General features: G+C 44.0%; 1 protein-coding gene across 3 annotated transcripts in view; it reads right to left on the reverse strand.

The window, feature by feature from the left end:
• mmd (monocyte to macrophage differentiation associated) overlaps window positions 1-16,114 on the reverse strand; it is a 65,088-nt gene that overhangs the window by 41,549 nt on the left and 7,425 nt on the right. The window contains exon 1 of one of the 3 annotated variants that reach the window (XM_003229854.4): window positions 9,651-9,901. The exons of 1 other annotated variant lie outside the window; for it this stretch is intronic. In XM_003229854.4, the coding sequence (XP_003229902.2) occupies window positions 9,651-9,679 (29 nt within the window). In that variant the 5' untranslated portion in view covers window positions 9,680-9,901. Of the gene's footprint in view, window positions 1-6,540; window positions 6,616-9,650; window positions 9,902-16,114 lie in introns of those variants that run through there. One more of the 3 variants, XM_062970993.1, reaches the window with a different exon arrangement.

Raw genomic sequence — 16,114 nt, forward strand, 5'->3', positions numbered from 1 at the left:
CCATGGAGAGCCCTAGAGGCGAGACACAGTATCCCAGGAAGTCTACTTCTTGCAGATCAAAGGCGCATTTTTCTAACTTGGCATATAGACCATGATCCCGCAATTGTTGTAGCACCATTCTGACGTGTTGCTCGTGCTCCGATTGTGATCTAGAAAACACCAAAAAATCGTCCAAGTATATGATCAAAAACCGATCTAGATAATCCTGGAAGATATCATTGACAAAATGCTGGAATGTTGCGGGAGCTCCGGATAATCCGTAATTCATGACTAGGGACTCAAATAATCCGAATTTGGTCTGGAAGGCGGTTTTCCATTCGTCCCCTTCTCTTATGCGAACTAGATTGTAAGCCCCCCGGAGATCCAGCTTGGTGTAAACCTTGGCCCCTCGAAGCCGGTCTAATAGGTCCGAGATCAAAGGCAGGGGGGTAGCGATTCCGCTTCGTGATATTGTTCAATGCTCTATAGTTCACAACCAAGCGTAGGTCCCCTGACTTCTTTTTCACAAACATCACTGGGGAAGCAGCTGGGGATTGAGAGGGTCTGATGAATCCCTTGCGAAGGTTTGACTTTATAAACTCTCTGAGAGCTTCTTGCTCTGGTTCAGTCAGGGAGTAGAGGTGTCCTCGCGGAATCGGAGCCCCCTCCTCCAAGTCAATGGCACAGTCGTAGGGTCTATGTGGGGGTAGTTTCTCGGCTTCCTTTTCATTGAAAACATCCCAAAAGTCTGAATATTTCTTGGGCAAGGTGATGATGGGCTCAGCGTCTGTGGCATGGCAGACCTTGGCTACTAGACAATGGTTTTGGCAATATCTTGAGGCAAACTGCAGTTCTCTGTTGGACCAGGAGATGTTTAGGTCGTGGAGCGTCAGCCATGGAATCCCCAAAATCACAGGGAAGTGGGGAACCTCGGTAACGAAGAAGGAAATTTCTTCCATGTGTTCCCTTATCTACATCCTGGTGGGTTCAGTCCATTGGCTTACTGGACCCGTCTTTAGGGGACGACCATCTATGGCCTGCACCACCCGGGCATTCTTGAAATCGTGATATTGTAATCCCAGAGAGTCGGCATACTCTCTATCGATGAAATTGTTTGTTGCCCCTGAGTCTATCATGGCATGGATCATGACAGGTCCCTTTTTCACCGACCACAGCGTAATCACCAGGAGAAATAGGACCCCAGTTTGAGGCTCTTGAGCGGGGTTTTTGACCGGGTTGTCGAGCCTCTCTACGCCCGGTCGCTGGCTTCCCCCGCCGGCTTGATTCCAGTCGCCGCGGCCGCTTCCGGCTCCGTGGAGGACGCCGCCGCCAGGCGGGCGGTGGGCTTTCCCTTGGCTAGGCATCCTTTGGCGAAGTGCCCCCCATTCCCGCAGTACCAACAGAGGTTTAAACGTTGGCGGCGGGCCTTTTCGGCAACATCTAGTCTGGGGCGCACATTGCCCAACTGCATCGGCTCCTCCTCGCTTCCCCTGGGGTTTGGGGCTGGTGGTGGGGATCTCCACACTGGACGTGGCTGAATACTGGCGGAAGCGGGGGGTTTCACTCCGGCTCTTCCACTCTGGCCTCGGAGCCACTGTTTTTTGTTGGCAAGCAGGACTTCGGCTCGTAAACAATGATTGATAAGTCTCTCAAGAGAATCTGGAGGATCCACCTTAGAGATTTCTTCCTGCATCTCGATGTTGAGACCCTCACGAAACTGTCCTCTGAGGGCTATATTGTTCCAGCCGGTGTTCTGAGCCAGCACCCGGAACTCGGCTATGTACTGGGACAACGGCCTGTCCCCTTGGAAGAGACGCCGGAGTTTATGGCCAGCCGCCTCCTCGTTGTCCTCGATCCCCCATGTCATTCTAAGGTGATTCAGGAAGTTGTGCGCGAAACTTAGGTGCATGGAACCCGCATCAAATAGCGCCGTCGCCCAATTGGCCGCAGGCCCATCTAGGAGGCTGTAAATCCACGCCACCTTGACTTCTTCTTGGGGAAACTCGGCTTGGCGGGCTTCTATGTACGCCTGGCACTGGCGACGGAAAACATGAACCTTGGAGGCTTCTCCAGAAAACTTGGTTGGAAGCGCTAGGGCAGGGAGCCGGACACCGCGTTCTTTCAAGCCCCGTATTTCTCCCTCCTGCGTACAGAGTGTATCTCGGATCCTGTCGAATTCTTCCTTGGAAATGGTGTAGCTGAGTGGTTGGGCTTCCGCCCCGGTTCCTGTAGACATTCTGGCCTAGGTTAATTGGTGCTTAGGGTGGCGGAGTCAAACTGTCAAGACCCAGGCTACAGAACACCAATAACCATGCGCAGAGGCCAGATTCTATCTAATATCTTTATTAAAGAAATATATAAAGTCAATAAAAACAAGTGAAGAATATAGTTCAGAAGTAGACCTTTCAGGAAAGGTCAAATATAGTCCAGGAAAATAATGTCCAATATGTGATATTAGAGTCCAAAGTTATAATCCATTAACCGAAACACACACTTTGCCAAGCAATAGTGTGGGGAGATGACAAGGTCTTTTAGTCCATTGAAGCTTGACAACAAGGCTGGAAAACAAACTTGATTCTTGGCTAGAACAAGACTTGAAACGAGGCAAACAAGAAGCAAGAACAAGGTCCGTGGCAAGGTCCGCAGCAAAGCGTGAAACAAGGCAGGCTTGGAACTTGGTCCGGGAAACAAGGAACTGGGGTTACGAAGTCCACACACGATCTCACTCCTCAAGCTGACAAATTGACTCCGCAAGGTTTCCTTTGCGGCAAAACTCCTATATAGGGTCTCGTTTCCTGCCAGAAGAACACTTTCCCTGGAGAACGAGAAGCGAAACCCAACTCTGTCCAGATGCATGACTCCTTAGAATTTCCCAAGGGAAGCAGACCTAATCAGCTAGTTGTTTGGCTGCGATTCTGAGGCTCCGGCGATTAGCCTCCCTGGCTCCTCTATCTCTATTATAATTGTCCTTTCGGGAAAACGGGGGAGAATTCTGCCCAAGGCTTGTTTGGCTGACTTCTTGAGGGCAAACATCCTCCAGGTGCAGGGGCTCCGATTCTGGCTGAACCGGTGGAAATCCCATGTTTTCCTCCTCGTCTGCCACAATAGTACTAGGAACGGGACTACAAGGCCCATGAGACATCACACCCAGGCAGGAAGCAGCCAGGTCTTGAAGCTGAAAGGCCATTCAATGCTAATCAAGTTGGCCAATTGCAACATTTACACTTGCCTCAAACAGACAAGAGTTCTTTCTCCCACTCTGGATTTACTTGCCTAATTTCCAACAAAGCACACAATCTCTGAGGATGCCTGCCATAGATGTGGGCAATATGTCAGGAGAGAATGCTTCCGGAGTATGGCCATACAGCCCGGAAAATTCACAGCAACCCAATCACTAGTGATTATGAAAAAAAAAACCCCATTCCTGAACTATAAATACAACAATTTATATATAGGGGTTCTCTAAAACCTGACTCCTTTAGGGTAAAAAGGTTTAAAAAGGCTAGTTAAGAAAGATAAGGAAAAGACAGAAATGCAAGAAAATGTGGAGAGTATCAACAGCATGATATTAATGCAAGGAGTTGAATTTCAGGTACACTTCTGAGAAAACAACACAGGCGCTGAGTGTTTATCTTCCTCAGATCATTACTAACATTTCAGGAAGAGAGGCAATGAAGAAATTATGGACAATCCATGACTGTGGAGGATTAAAGAAGACTTGCGACAGGCGAGAGACCAAAATCTCTGTGGGCAGACCTAAGCTGAATGTGATTGCAAGCACCTGGAGCCTGCAATGCTCGAGATATAGATGAGCGAAAACAAATATTCTCTAGATAAAAGGATTTGCTCCCAAGGGTTCACTTCAGTTAAAGAGGCAGATCTTTACATTCCTCCGCATCACAAGGAGTTACAAAATTTTTCCTCACCGTTGTCTCTGCAACACGCAAATACAAATGCAGGCAGTCCCCAGGTTATAAACATCCAACTTACATACGGCTCTTAGTTGCAAACGGGTGAAACAACAGAAAATGAGAGGCAATCTACTCTCCAAGAAGGGAAACTCACTCCTGGAAGAGTTCCCCATGAAAAGGTGTCTCCACTGAAGCTTCATCACCAATCCTTGTTTCCATGACAACCAAAAATTGTCAAAATCCAATTTTCACAGAGACAGAAAGTGAGGTGAAATCATCTGAACTGGGGCACAGACAGCAAAACAAACACCACAGTGGCATTCACCCTTCCTTATGCTATCCAAAGCGTATATAGATAAATAGATAGATAGGTAAAGATTTCCCCTTGTCATTAAATCTAGTCGTGTCCGACTCTGGGGATTGGTGCTCATCTCCACTTCTAAGCTGAAGAGGCGGCATTGTCCGTAGACACCTCCAAGGTCTATGAACATGTGGCTGGCATGACTGCATGGAGCGCCATTACCTTCTCTTTGGAGTGGTACCTATTGGTCTACTCACATTTGAATGTTTTCGAACTGCTGGGTTGGAAGAAGTTGGGGCTAACAGCAGGAGCTCACCCTGCGCCCTGGATTCAAACTGCCGACCTTTCAGTCAGCAAGTTTAGCAGCTCAGTGGTTTAACCCGCTGCACCACTAGGGGCTCCATATATATGTGCTCCATGCAGACATGCCACATGACCTTGGAGATGTCTATGGACAATGCCGGCTCTTCGGCCTAGAAATGGAGATGAGCACCAACCCCCAGAGTCTCCTTTACCTTAGAGTCTCACTTATCCAACATAAACGGGCCAGCAGAACATTGGATAAGCAAAAATGTTGGATAATAAGGAGGGATTAAGAAAATAGCCTATTAAACATAAAATTACATTATGATTTTACAAATTAAGCACCAAAACATCGTGTTTTACAACAAATTGACAGAAAAAGCAGTTCAATACACAGTAATGTTATGTAGTAATTACTGTATGTATGAATTTAGCACCAAAACATTACAACATTTACTACAAAAACATTGACTACTAAAAGGCAGACTGCCTTGGATAATGCAGAACATTGGATAAGTGAAGCTTGGATAAGCGAGACTCTACTGTATATATGTGTGTGTGTGTACACATATATACATACACACACATATATACAATACACATTTAATTGGAATTACATTTTTTTAAATGTACCTATTCCGACTTATCTACAAATTCAACTTATGAGCAAACCTACAGGACCTATCTTGTTACACCAGGGACTGCCAGTATCTCTGCTCATTCTTCAAATGCTTCATACATTGCTGCTGTTTGAGTCAAGAAGAAGTTCTCAAGAAAATGAATTAAAAATATTATTTCCACCCCCACAATTTCACATTACAGTGTCAAATCACACTGTTTAACGCAATAGAAGAAAATCTTGCATCTCTCTTTACTCTAATAGCAGCAATTATAAATTCAATGTATATGTAAAAAGCAATGGAATGTTATTACTCATTCATATACTTTAAGCATTGTGCCCACTGTATTTCTTAACTCTTAAATAAAACAAGGGAGAACTACTTCACCAACAAAGCTGCCAAATATAACCTTTAGATAAAATAGAATATACAGACAGAATAAAGTCCACCAGGGAAAAAAAGAGCTGGGAAAAGATTTCTATGGCTGTAGAATTCCTTGCCTCTTTCTAAGTTCGTGTAATTTCATGCTGAAATTACACATCTCCCCATTCCTTTCTCCCTAAAGAAATACCCCCAAACTTCTGTTTAGACTTAGTATATGCAGGTGTCGCTTTAGATCGGCTTTTAAAAAAACCCAAAAAACCTGGAGGAAACCTTAAAATAATGTTCAGGTCTCAGGGAACCCCCTGCATAAAATTATTATACTTACAGCTCAAAAAAAGTGTATTGTTTTTTTTCCAAATCACAATCTTTTGTGAAACCTGAGCTGAGAAACCCTGCTTAAGATAGTTAGGATTATGAAGGAAAAAAAAACCACAGGCACTTTCAATGGGGAACCCTCTGACTCTCCAGGATATATCTATATGAGGCAAAGTGTTTTGGAAGAATTTATTGGGAGTCAGCCAAGACCCTTGTGCCTCATAGGTTTCCAAATACGGGATTCACAGAAACTGGACACAAAGGGTAACCCAGATCACCCAACACCACTAACTTATGTGCATACACACACTTTACTGACCAATCTTTTTGTCTGTCTTTCTGACTGTCTACTTACCTGCCTGAGATGAATTTCTCAATTACTGAAGTAGCAATACTTGGAAAGAGAAATCTATTACACTCTAATATAACCAATCCTAAATAACAGATCCCTATCCCGCCTCCCAACGCTCACTTTGCACTATATTTCATTTACGTTATTATTATCACAGATATTAAAATCTATTACAAGATGCAGGCTCCATAATTCTGGAAACCCCTTGCCTCCCTATCCACTTTGCAAACCACAAATGCTAAGCATAGCAGATCGGAATCTGAAACATGCATTGATAGTAGGAGAGAGTGGGAGAAGAGAAAGAAACACCCAGCTTTAAAATACTCCTCTGCTCCACTGATTAGAACTACTATGGAAAGAGTAGGCTTTACTTGCATTGTAGACCACTCTTGAGAGCCTTAAGGAAAGGTGGAAGATAAATATCAGAGGTTAGATAAACTCAGGGCTCTTCCAGAGGCCCTATATCCCAGGATCTGATCCCAGGTTTTCTGCTATAAACTGGATTATGAGTCTGCACTGTCAGATAATTTGGGATAAACAGAAAACCTGGGATCAGATCCTGGGATATAGGGCCTGTCTGGAAGGGCCATGAGAGAAGCCAGGGTCCTGAGTCTGCAAGACCTGAGCAGGACTGTTGAAGGTGGTGACTTGGAGAGCATCTACACCAGGGGTCCCCAAACTTTTTAAAGAGGGGGCCAGTTCACGGTCCCTCAGATCGTTGGAGGGCCGGACTATAGTTGGAAAAAAAAAACTATAAACAAATTCCTATGCACACTGCACATCTCTTATTTTGAAGTTAAAAAACCCCAAACGGGACCAAATACAGCCTCAATGTTAATAACAATCATAATCATAATAAAAATAATAAAGAAGGTTAGAAGAGACCCCTTAGGCCATTTAGTCCAACCCCCTTCTACCTTTGTGCACCAAAAGCACAAGCAAAGCACCCCTGACAGATGGCCACCCAGCCTCAATGTTGTTAATAATAATAATAATAATAATAATAATAATAATAATAATAATAATAATAATATGTCACACAGCCCTAAACGCTTGGGAACTTGTGATTTTATGATATAAAATCCAGCATATATATCTTGTTTGCTGTGTTTGCTTGTTTGCATATATACTGTGTCTTTGTGTCAATAATAATAATAATAATAATAATAAAGAGGATTAGAAGAGACCCCTTGCGCTATTTAGTCCAGCCCTTTTCTGCCTTTTTGCACCAAAAGCACTAGCAAAGCACCCCCCTTGATAATTAATTATTAATTAAATACTAATTCAAATACTATTATAAACAAGAAAAACTCTGGAAGGCACGCACCGGGTGAGGGAGGGGCCGGGGGCCGGATAAATGGCTTCGATGGGCCGCATCCGGCCCCCGGGCCTTAGTCTACACTGATCTACACTGTTCAATTATTGTAGTATGACACCACTTTTAACTGCCATGGCTCAATGTGAAGTCATCTTGGGATTTATTTCACCAGCCCCCTTTGGCAGAGAAGGCTGAAGTTCTTGTAAAACTATAACTCAAAGAATCCCACGGTATTGAGTCTTAGTACCTAATACAACCATGTAGGTGCATTAATTCAACAGTGTAGCTGCACCCTAGAACAGTGGTTCTCAACCTGTGGGTCCCCAGGTGTTTTGGCCTACAACTCCCAGAAATCCCAGGCAGGTTACTAGCTGTTAGGATTTCTGGTAGCTGAAGGCCAAAACATCTGGAGACACACAGGTTGAGAACCACTGCCTTAGATGGTCTCATATGTGGGTTCACCTAAGTCAAAATCATCTTGAAGGCACTTTGCACCATTAATGAGATTTCAAAATTTTGGGGGCTGAAATAGGAAAAAAAACCTCACAATAAAATGTCACATCACATAGATCTTTCCTAATTTCAATCTGTCCCATCCCAAACCCTAGTTTTCCAGATGTTTTGGACTTCAACTCCCAGAAGCCTCGGCCAATCAGGAATTCTAGGAGTGAGGTCCAAAAACACTTGGAAGTCCAGAGTTTGGGAAACACAGGCCCCTTTCACACAGTTGAACTGGAATATGTGGAAGTGTGGATTTAGGGCCCTTCTGCACAGCCATATAACCCAGATTATCAAAGCAGAAAATCCCACAATATCTGCTTTGAACTGGGTTATCTGAGTCTACACTCAGATAATGTGGGGTTTTCTGCCTTGATATTCTGGGATAAAGGGCTGTATGGAAGGGCCCTTAGATAATCCAGTTCAAAGAGGATATTGTGGGATTTTCTGCCTTGATATTTGGAGTTATATGGCTGTGCGGAAGGGCCCTGAACTATCTGAGTCCACACACTGCCATATATTCCAGTTCAAGGCAAATATTGTGGGATTTTTTCTCTTGTATGGCTGTGCGGAAGAACCCCTAGATAAACTCTAAAATCAGGACAATACATAAAGAACACCACTCAGAAAACTGAGAAATTCTAGACATGTATCAATCAGGGCCAGTAATACCTCCCAACAAAGGATTCCCCCAGGCAGTAAGCAGCCAGACCTTGAAGCTGAAAGGCTATTCCATGATAATTAAGGTGGCCAATTGCAACATTCACACTTGCCTTCAACAGACAAGAGTTCTTTCTCCCACCCTGGACCTTCCACAGATACAGTAGAGCCTCACTTATCCAACATTCGCTTATCCAACGTTCTGGATTATCCAACACATTTTGTAGTCAATGTTTTCAATATATCGTGATATTTTGGTGCTAAATTTGTAAATACAGTAATTACTACATAGCATCAATGTGTAATGAACTACTTTTTCTGTCAAACTTGTTGTATAACATGATGTTTTGATGCTTAATTTGTAAAATCATAATCTAATTTGATGTTAATAGGCTTTTCCTTAATCCCTCATTATCCAACATATTTGCTTATCCAATGTTCTGCCGGCCTGTTTATGTTGGATAAGTGAGACTCTACTGTAGTTCATTACACATTGATGCTAATTTACTAAATTAGCACCAAAATATCATGATGCATTGAAAACATTGACTGCAAAAATGCGTTGGATAATCCAGAACGTTGGATAAGTGAGACTCTACTGTATTATTATTGTTGTTCCAGGCCTGGGTTTGAACAGGACACAAGCGTGGGCCAAGCAAGTAAGGCAAAGGTGGTGGTGGGAGGGGGGATGAGTATTATAAAGCCACCTCCATCCTGTGGGGAAAAAGGCATTGTTGAAAGGATTCCCTGGCAACCTGGGAGGCGGCTGCACTGGGGAATGAGTGCAGTTTGACACCGCTTTGCCTGCCAGGGATGCTATGGGATGCTGGGGAATGTAGTTTGGCGGAGTCTTCGGTGCCGGTGCCTAAGCAAACTCCACCTCCCATGATCGCCCAGGCTGCATCCATGCTGCTGGCAGAGACCGCCACTGCCGTGGGATTCCCCGGCCGCAGAGACAAAGGCCTGCCTTCCCTGCCTGCCTGGCTCGCTCGCTCGCTCGCTCACTCACCTGCGGAATCTCTCCTGGAGGCGCCGCATGGGTCTGCCGGGCCTGCCTTTCGGGGAGCCGGGGGTCGGCAGGGGGGGCTCCTGGCGGCTCCGGAGGCGGCGAGGGACGGGGTCCGGGCCCTCATTGGCTCGCACGCCCCCAGCCCAGCCCGCCCGCCAGGCCCCAGGCGCCCTGAGGAGAAGGAGGGAGAGGAGGGAAAGGAGGTCCCGCTCGCAATGGGGCGCCCGCTTTCTCCCGCTCTCTGTCTCTCTGTGACTCCTGGCCCGCCCCCCAAATGTGTGTCACTCCAGGCCGGCCGTGCGAGGAGGAGGAGGAGGAGGATGAAGAGGACCCGCCTCCCGCCGAGGGAGGGGGAAGGAGGAAAGAGAGAGGGAGGGAAGGAAGGCAGGAGAGCGAGAAGGAAGGAAAGGGGAAGGATGGAAAAGGAAGAAGGGAGGGAGAGGAAGGCAAGAGAAATGAAAGGAAGAGGGAGAAGGGGATGGGGAGAGGAAGGAAATAGAGGAAAGGGAGGAAAGGGAAAAAAAGGAAGGCAAGAAAGGGATAGGAGAAAGGAAGGGGAAGAAGAGTGAGAAGGAAGGAATGGGAAAGAATGGAAAAGGAAGAAGACAAAGGGAGGGAGGGGAAGGAAGGAAAGAGAAATGAAAGGAAGAGGGAGAAGGGGATGGGGAGAAGAAGGAAAGAGGAAAAAGGGAAGGAAAGGGAGGGAGGCAAGGGAAAAGAAGGAAGGCAAGAAAGGGATAGGAGAAAGGAAGGGGAAGAAAAGTGAGAAGGAAGGAATGGGGAAGGATGGAAAGAGAGAAGAGGAGGGAGGGAAGAAGAAAGAAGTAGAGGAAGAAGGAGAGGAGGGAGGAGAGGGTGGCAAGGAAGGAAAGAGAAAGGGAAGGAAGAAGAAGGAAGGAAAGGGAGAAGGGGAGAAAGAGGCAGGACAGGAAGGGAGGGAGGAAAGAGAAGGAAGGAAGGGGAGGGAGGCAAGGGAAAAGAGAAGAGGAAAGAAGGAAAGGAGAGAGGAAGGGAAAGAATGAAAGGGAAAGAAAGGAGAGGGAAAAAGGATGACAGGAAGGAAAGGCAGCAAGAGGAAGGAAAGGGGTTTGAAGGAAAAAGAAGAGGGAGAGAAGGAGAATGAGAAGGAAGTAGAGGAGAGGAAAGATAAGAGGAGGGAGGGAAAAATAAAGGGAAAGGGAGGAATGAAAAAGGAGAGGAGTGAGGAGAGAAAGGCAAGGAAGGAAAGAGAGAAAGGGAGGGGAAAAAAAGAAGGATCGAGGAAAGGAGATGTGAAGGGAAAGAACTAAAGGGAGAGAAGAGGAGAGAGAAAAGGATGAGAGGAAGAAAGGAAAGGGAATTGAAGGAAAAAGAAGAAGGGGGAAGGACAGTGAGAAGGAAGGGAAGGGGAGGAAAGAGAGGGGGAAAGGGAGGTAGTGAAGAGAAGAAGCCAAGGAAAGAAGGAATAATAACACCAGTAATACATTATTTCTATTCCACCCTCTCTCCCCGAAGGGACTCGGGGCAGAGTACAACAGCAACAACAACAACAAAAAACTGACAAACATTCAATGCCAAACATATTCATAAGTAAAAAAAATACAAAACAAACCAATCAAATATCAAAAGGAAACAGCAGCTAAGATAAAAATTAAACAAAAAAAATTAATGGATACCTTAACCTACCAATTACTAATGCTTCTTGTATAAAAACATTAAGCATATATATATACTAGCTGTGCCCGGCCACGCGTTGCTGTGGCAAAGTGGTGGTGGTACTGGTTAAAAATTCTTGTGTAATTTTTATTTGACGTTATTTGTATTTTTTAATTAATTTTATTGTAAGTTATCTTTTTATTTATTATATTTTATTATTTTCTTGTATTATTTTTAGTTATTTTCTGTTATTATAGTATTTTATTGTATTAATTTTGTAGTGTTTTTAATTATTTTTTTAGTGTTTTTTATTATTTTTTATTGGGTTGCTAGGACTGGCAGCAATTGGATAAAAGCAATTATTCCTCTCTCTCTAATTAGGACTTTATTTTTCTTTTCTTTTTGTTGTATCAACCTAGAGGTGTGGATGATGGGTTGTGTTGTCAAATTTCGAGGTTGGGGGGCCTGTAGTTTTGTTGTTTTGTGGGTCGCCGTGATGCCATCACTCATTTATATATATACTAGCTGTGCCCGGCCACGCGTTGCTGTGGCTTTTTTTTAGTGATGTTGGTCAATCTACATTGGGTTTTATTTTTGTTGTGACCGTCAACAAAAATTATACAGTATTATTTATTCATTTATTACATTAAAGACATATGATAGGATATTACGCTATAACATATACGACTATTTCACAATATTAGTAGTAATATATATATATATATATATTGTTTTGTTTTGTTATTTGTATTATATTGTAGTGTATTATAATATTATTAGCAGTATTATATGTATATACAATGTATTGTATTATATATGTATTGTATTATTATATATATTAATATATTGCAAATTGGCCCCAGAGTACGGAATGGCCTTGTAGTTTCAAAGCTTGGGTGGTTCCGTGTGTTAGGGGGGGGGGGAATGCTTTGTTGGGAGGTGCTAGGTGGTCCTGATTGTTTCCTGGATGGAATTTGTGTGTTTTCAGACTGTTGTTGTTTATTTACTGTGCTGAGATGAGAGAGTGATGAGTACGGAATGGCCTTGTAGGTTCAAAGTGTGGGTGGTTTCCTGTGTGAAGGGGGGAATCCTTTGGTGGGAGGTGTTAGATGGCCCTGATTGTTTCCTGGATGGAATAGCTGTGTTTTTAGAGTGTTGATCTTTATTTACTGTCCTGAGATGATATTGTTGTGTATTATTGTACCACAGTAATTATTTCATATTACAGTAGAATCTCACCCAACATTCGTTTATGCAATGTTCTGGATTATGCAATGGAGTCTGCCTTTTAATAGTCAATGTTTTTGGAGTGAGTGTTTTTAATGTATTGTGATATTTTGGTGGTAAATTTGCAAATACAGTAATTACTACATAGCATTACTGCGCATGGAACTACTTTTTGTGTCAAATTTGTTGTATAACATGATGTTTTGGTGTTTAATTTGTATAATGATGACCTAATTCGATGTGTAATTGGTTTTCCTGAATCCCTTCTTATTATCCAACATATTTATTTATGCAACGTTCTGCCGGCTTGTTTATGTTGGATAAGTGAGATTCTAGTGTATATTTATAATGTGATATTATTTGTTTAGAAGTGGATTATATGAGGCGCCTTCTGTTATAACAATAATAATTATTATAGTCTTGAATGATTATCATTGTGATAAAAATAATAACTACTTATTATTAGTTGTTATTATATTGTTGAATGATTATCAATGTTATAATAATAATTATTAATTTGTGAATGATTATTACTATAATAATAATAATTTTCTATTATTACGATTTGTTAATACATTGTTGAATGATTGTCAGTGTTATAGTAATAAGAACTGACTATTATTATGAATTATTATGTTCTCGAATGATTATCAGTATTATACTAATAATAAATTAGTATTATTATTGGTGATTATTACATTCTTAACTGATGATCAGTTATTATATTAATAATTATTACAGGGAAGGGAAAGGTGAGGGCGATAGGGTTTGAGAGGGGAAAAAGAGGGGCTTCTGAGGCATTGGAGGGGTTGTAATTTGTGGGTGAGAACAACAACAACAATAACAACAACAGAAAAGGGGGAAGCTCAGCCTGGGCCAACTTGGGCCTTCCCTTGACTTGTTTTGGGCGCCAACTTCCACCCTTCCTGGCCTGAGGCTCTTTCCTTTTCCCCACCAGCCGTTGAACCGGGTGAGGGGGAAAAGGAAGGGCCCTGAGGCCGGGAAGGGCGGGGGTTGGCGCCCCAAACAACTCGAGGGGAGGTCCAGGCCTGCTCGAGGGCCGTGCCCTCCTCTTCCCCCCTCACCTTGAAGAGCTTGAAGACCTCCGAGAAGAACCGAGAAGGGAGGAGGAGAGAGGGTGAGGCGGGGGGGGGCTCCGCGGGGCCTTCCTCGCATTGGGGGGAGGGGAGAGGGGCGGGAGGAGGGGGCCTGAACGGCAACCGGGGCCCTCCATGGGCCCTGAGGGGGGAGGACATTGAGGGGGAGAGGGCAGAGAGCGACGTGAGGCCCGCACGCCTCCCAGCGCGGCCTCCTCCATCCCGCGCCCAGCAAGGAATCGGCCTTCCTGCCTTCCTTCCTTCAGCTCTGAGGCGAGGTGTGTGTGTGCGTGCGCGGGAAGGGATGGGGGGGTGCGCGCAGGCGCACATCGCCTGTTGCAGTTTTTGGCCGTTTGTGGCCCTGTGATTGTGTTTGTCATATAAATCTTACTGGAGCCGCGCGAGCGCCATAAAGGTTTGAAGCATGGTGTTTTTGCGCATGCGTACTTAGTTTTGGCATTTTTTGGTGTTGTGATAGTGTTTTATGTGTAAATTTGTTGTATCTTACTGGAGGCGGGGATGATGGATTGCGTTGCCAATTTTCGAGTTTGGGGGGGCTGTAGATTTGTTGTTTTGTCCATCGCCGTGATGCCATCACTCTTTTATATATATATATATATATATATATATATATATATATATACACACACACACACACACACACACACACACACACACATACACACACACACACACACATAATGATCCAATTAAATTAGTTGTAAGGTATTAAACGGCCAATAAAGCCAACAAGCCAACCATACCAAGTAAGCGGAAACCAACTAAAGTTAGAGTATAATGGCAATATCTGGGACATTATGTACTGATTGCATGTAAACTTCTAATCCTTCTCTCCATATGCCATTGAACAAATATAAGTTTTTAATTCTGTCTTGGTCAGACCACACCTGGAATCACACTGTGTCCAATTCTGGGCATCACTATTGAAGGGAGATGTTGACAAGCTAGAATGTGTCCAGAGGAGGGTGACTAAAATGATCAAGAGTCTGGAGAACAATTCCTATGAGGAGCGGCTTAAAGAACTGAGCATGTTTAGCCTGCAGAAGAGAAGGCTGAGAGGAGACATGATGAGGGCCATGTATAAATATGTGAGAGGAAGTCATAGGGAGGAGGTAGCAAGCTTGTTTTCTGCTGCCCTGGAGACTAGGACGTGGAACAATAGCTTTAAACTGCAGGAAAGGAGATTCCACCTGAACATCAGGAAGAACTTCCTCACTGTGAGAAAGAGCTGTTCAGCAGTGGAACTCTCTGCCTGGACTGTGGTGGAGGCTCCTTCTTTGGAGGCTTTTAAACAGAGGCTGGATGGCCATCTATTGAGGGTGCTTTGAATGCAATGTTCCTGCTTCTTAGCAGAAAGGGGTTGGACTGGATGGCCCACGAGGTCTCTTCTAACTCTAAGATTCTATGATTGTTTTTTAAAAGAGAAGGAGAGAGAGAGAAAGGGAGGGAGGGAGGAAATGAGAGATGGAGAGGGAGAGAAGGAAGGAGTGAGAGAAAGGGAGAAGGAAGGACATGGGAAAGAAGGGGAAGGAGGTGGAAGGAAAGAGAAAAAGGTAGGGAGAGAGGGAAGGAAAGAAGGAAAGGGAATGGAAGGTAGGGAAGGAAGGAGAGAGATAAAGAAACACACACACATACCCTTTGAATATTTTCCACTGTTTGTGTCTCCAGTGACCCATGAATTTCATAGGATGTTCTTGGGAAATGAAGACTCTCCATAGTTTAACATCACTTTTAACTCTACGGCTCAATGCTATTATTGAATCCTAAGAGCTGTACTTTGAGAGGCACTAGCATTCTGGAAGAGAAGGCTTAAAAGTGGGGTGTTGTGTGTTTTCCAGGCAGTATGGCCATGTTGCAGAAGCACTCTTTCCTGATGTTTCGCCTGCATCTATGGCAGGCATCCTCAGAGGTTGTGAGGTCTGTTGAAAACTAGTCAAGTGGGGCTTATATATCTGTGGAATGATCAACGTGGGAGAAAGAACTCTTGTCTGTTGGAGGCAAGTGTGAATGTTGCAATTGGCCACCTTGATTAGCATTGAATAGCCTTTCAGCTTCAAAGAATGGCTGCTTCCGGCCTGGGGAAATCTTTTCTTGGGAGGTGGTTAGCTGAGCTTGATTGTTTCTTGTCTGGAATTCCCCTGTTTTTGAGCGTTGTTCTTTATTTACTGTCCTGATTTTAGAGGGTTTTTAAAAATATTGATAGCCAGATTTTGTTCATTTTCATTCCAGAAAAGAAACAATCAGGGCTAGCTAATAACCTCCCAAAAAGGATTCCCCCAGGCAAGAAGCAGCCAAGCTTTGAAGCTGAAGTGGTTATTCAGTGCTAATCAAGGTGATTAATTGCAACATTCATACTTTCCTCCAGCAGACAAGAGTTCTTTCTCCCACCTTGGACATTCCACACATTTATAAAACCCACTTGAGTAATTTCCAACTGACCTCCAACCTCTGAGGATACCTGCCATAGATGTGGTGAAACGTCAG

This window comes from Anolis carolinensis, chromosome 2, assembly GCF_035594765.1.
Source record: "Anolis carolinensis isolate JA03-04 chromosome 2, rAnoCar3.1.pri, whole genome shotgun sequence".
In the NCBI taxonomy this organism is placed as follows: Eukaryota; Metazoa; Chordata; class Lepidosauria; order Squamata; family Dactyloidae; genus Anolis; species Anolis carolinensis.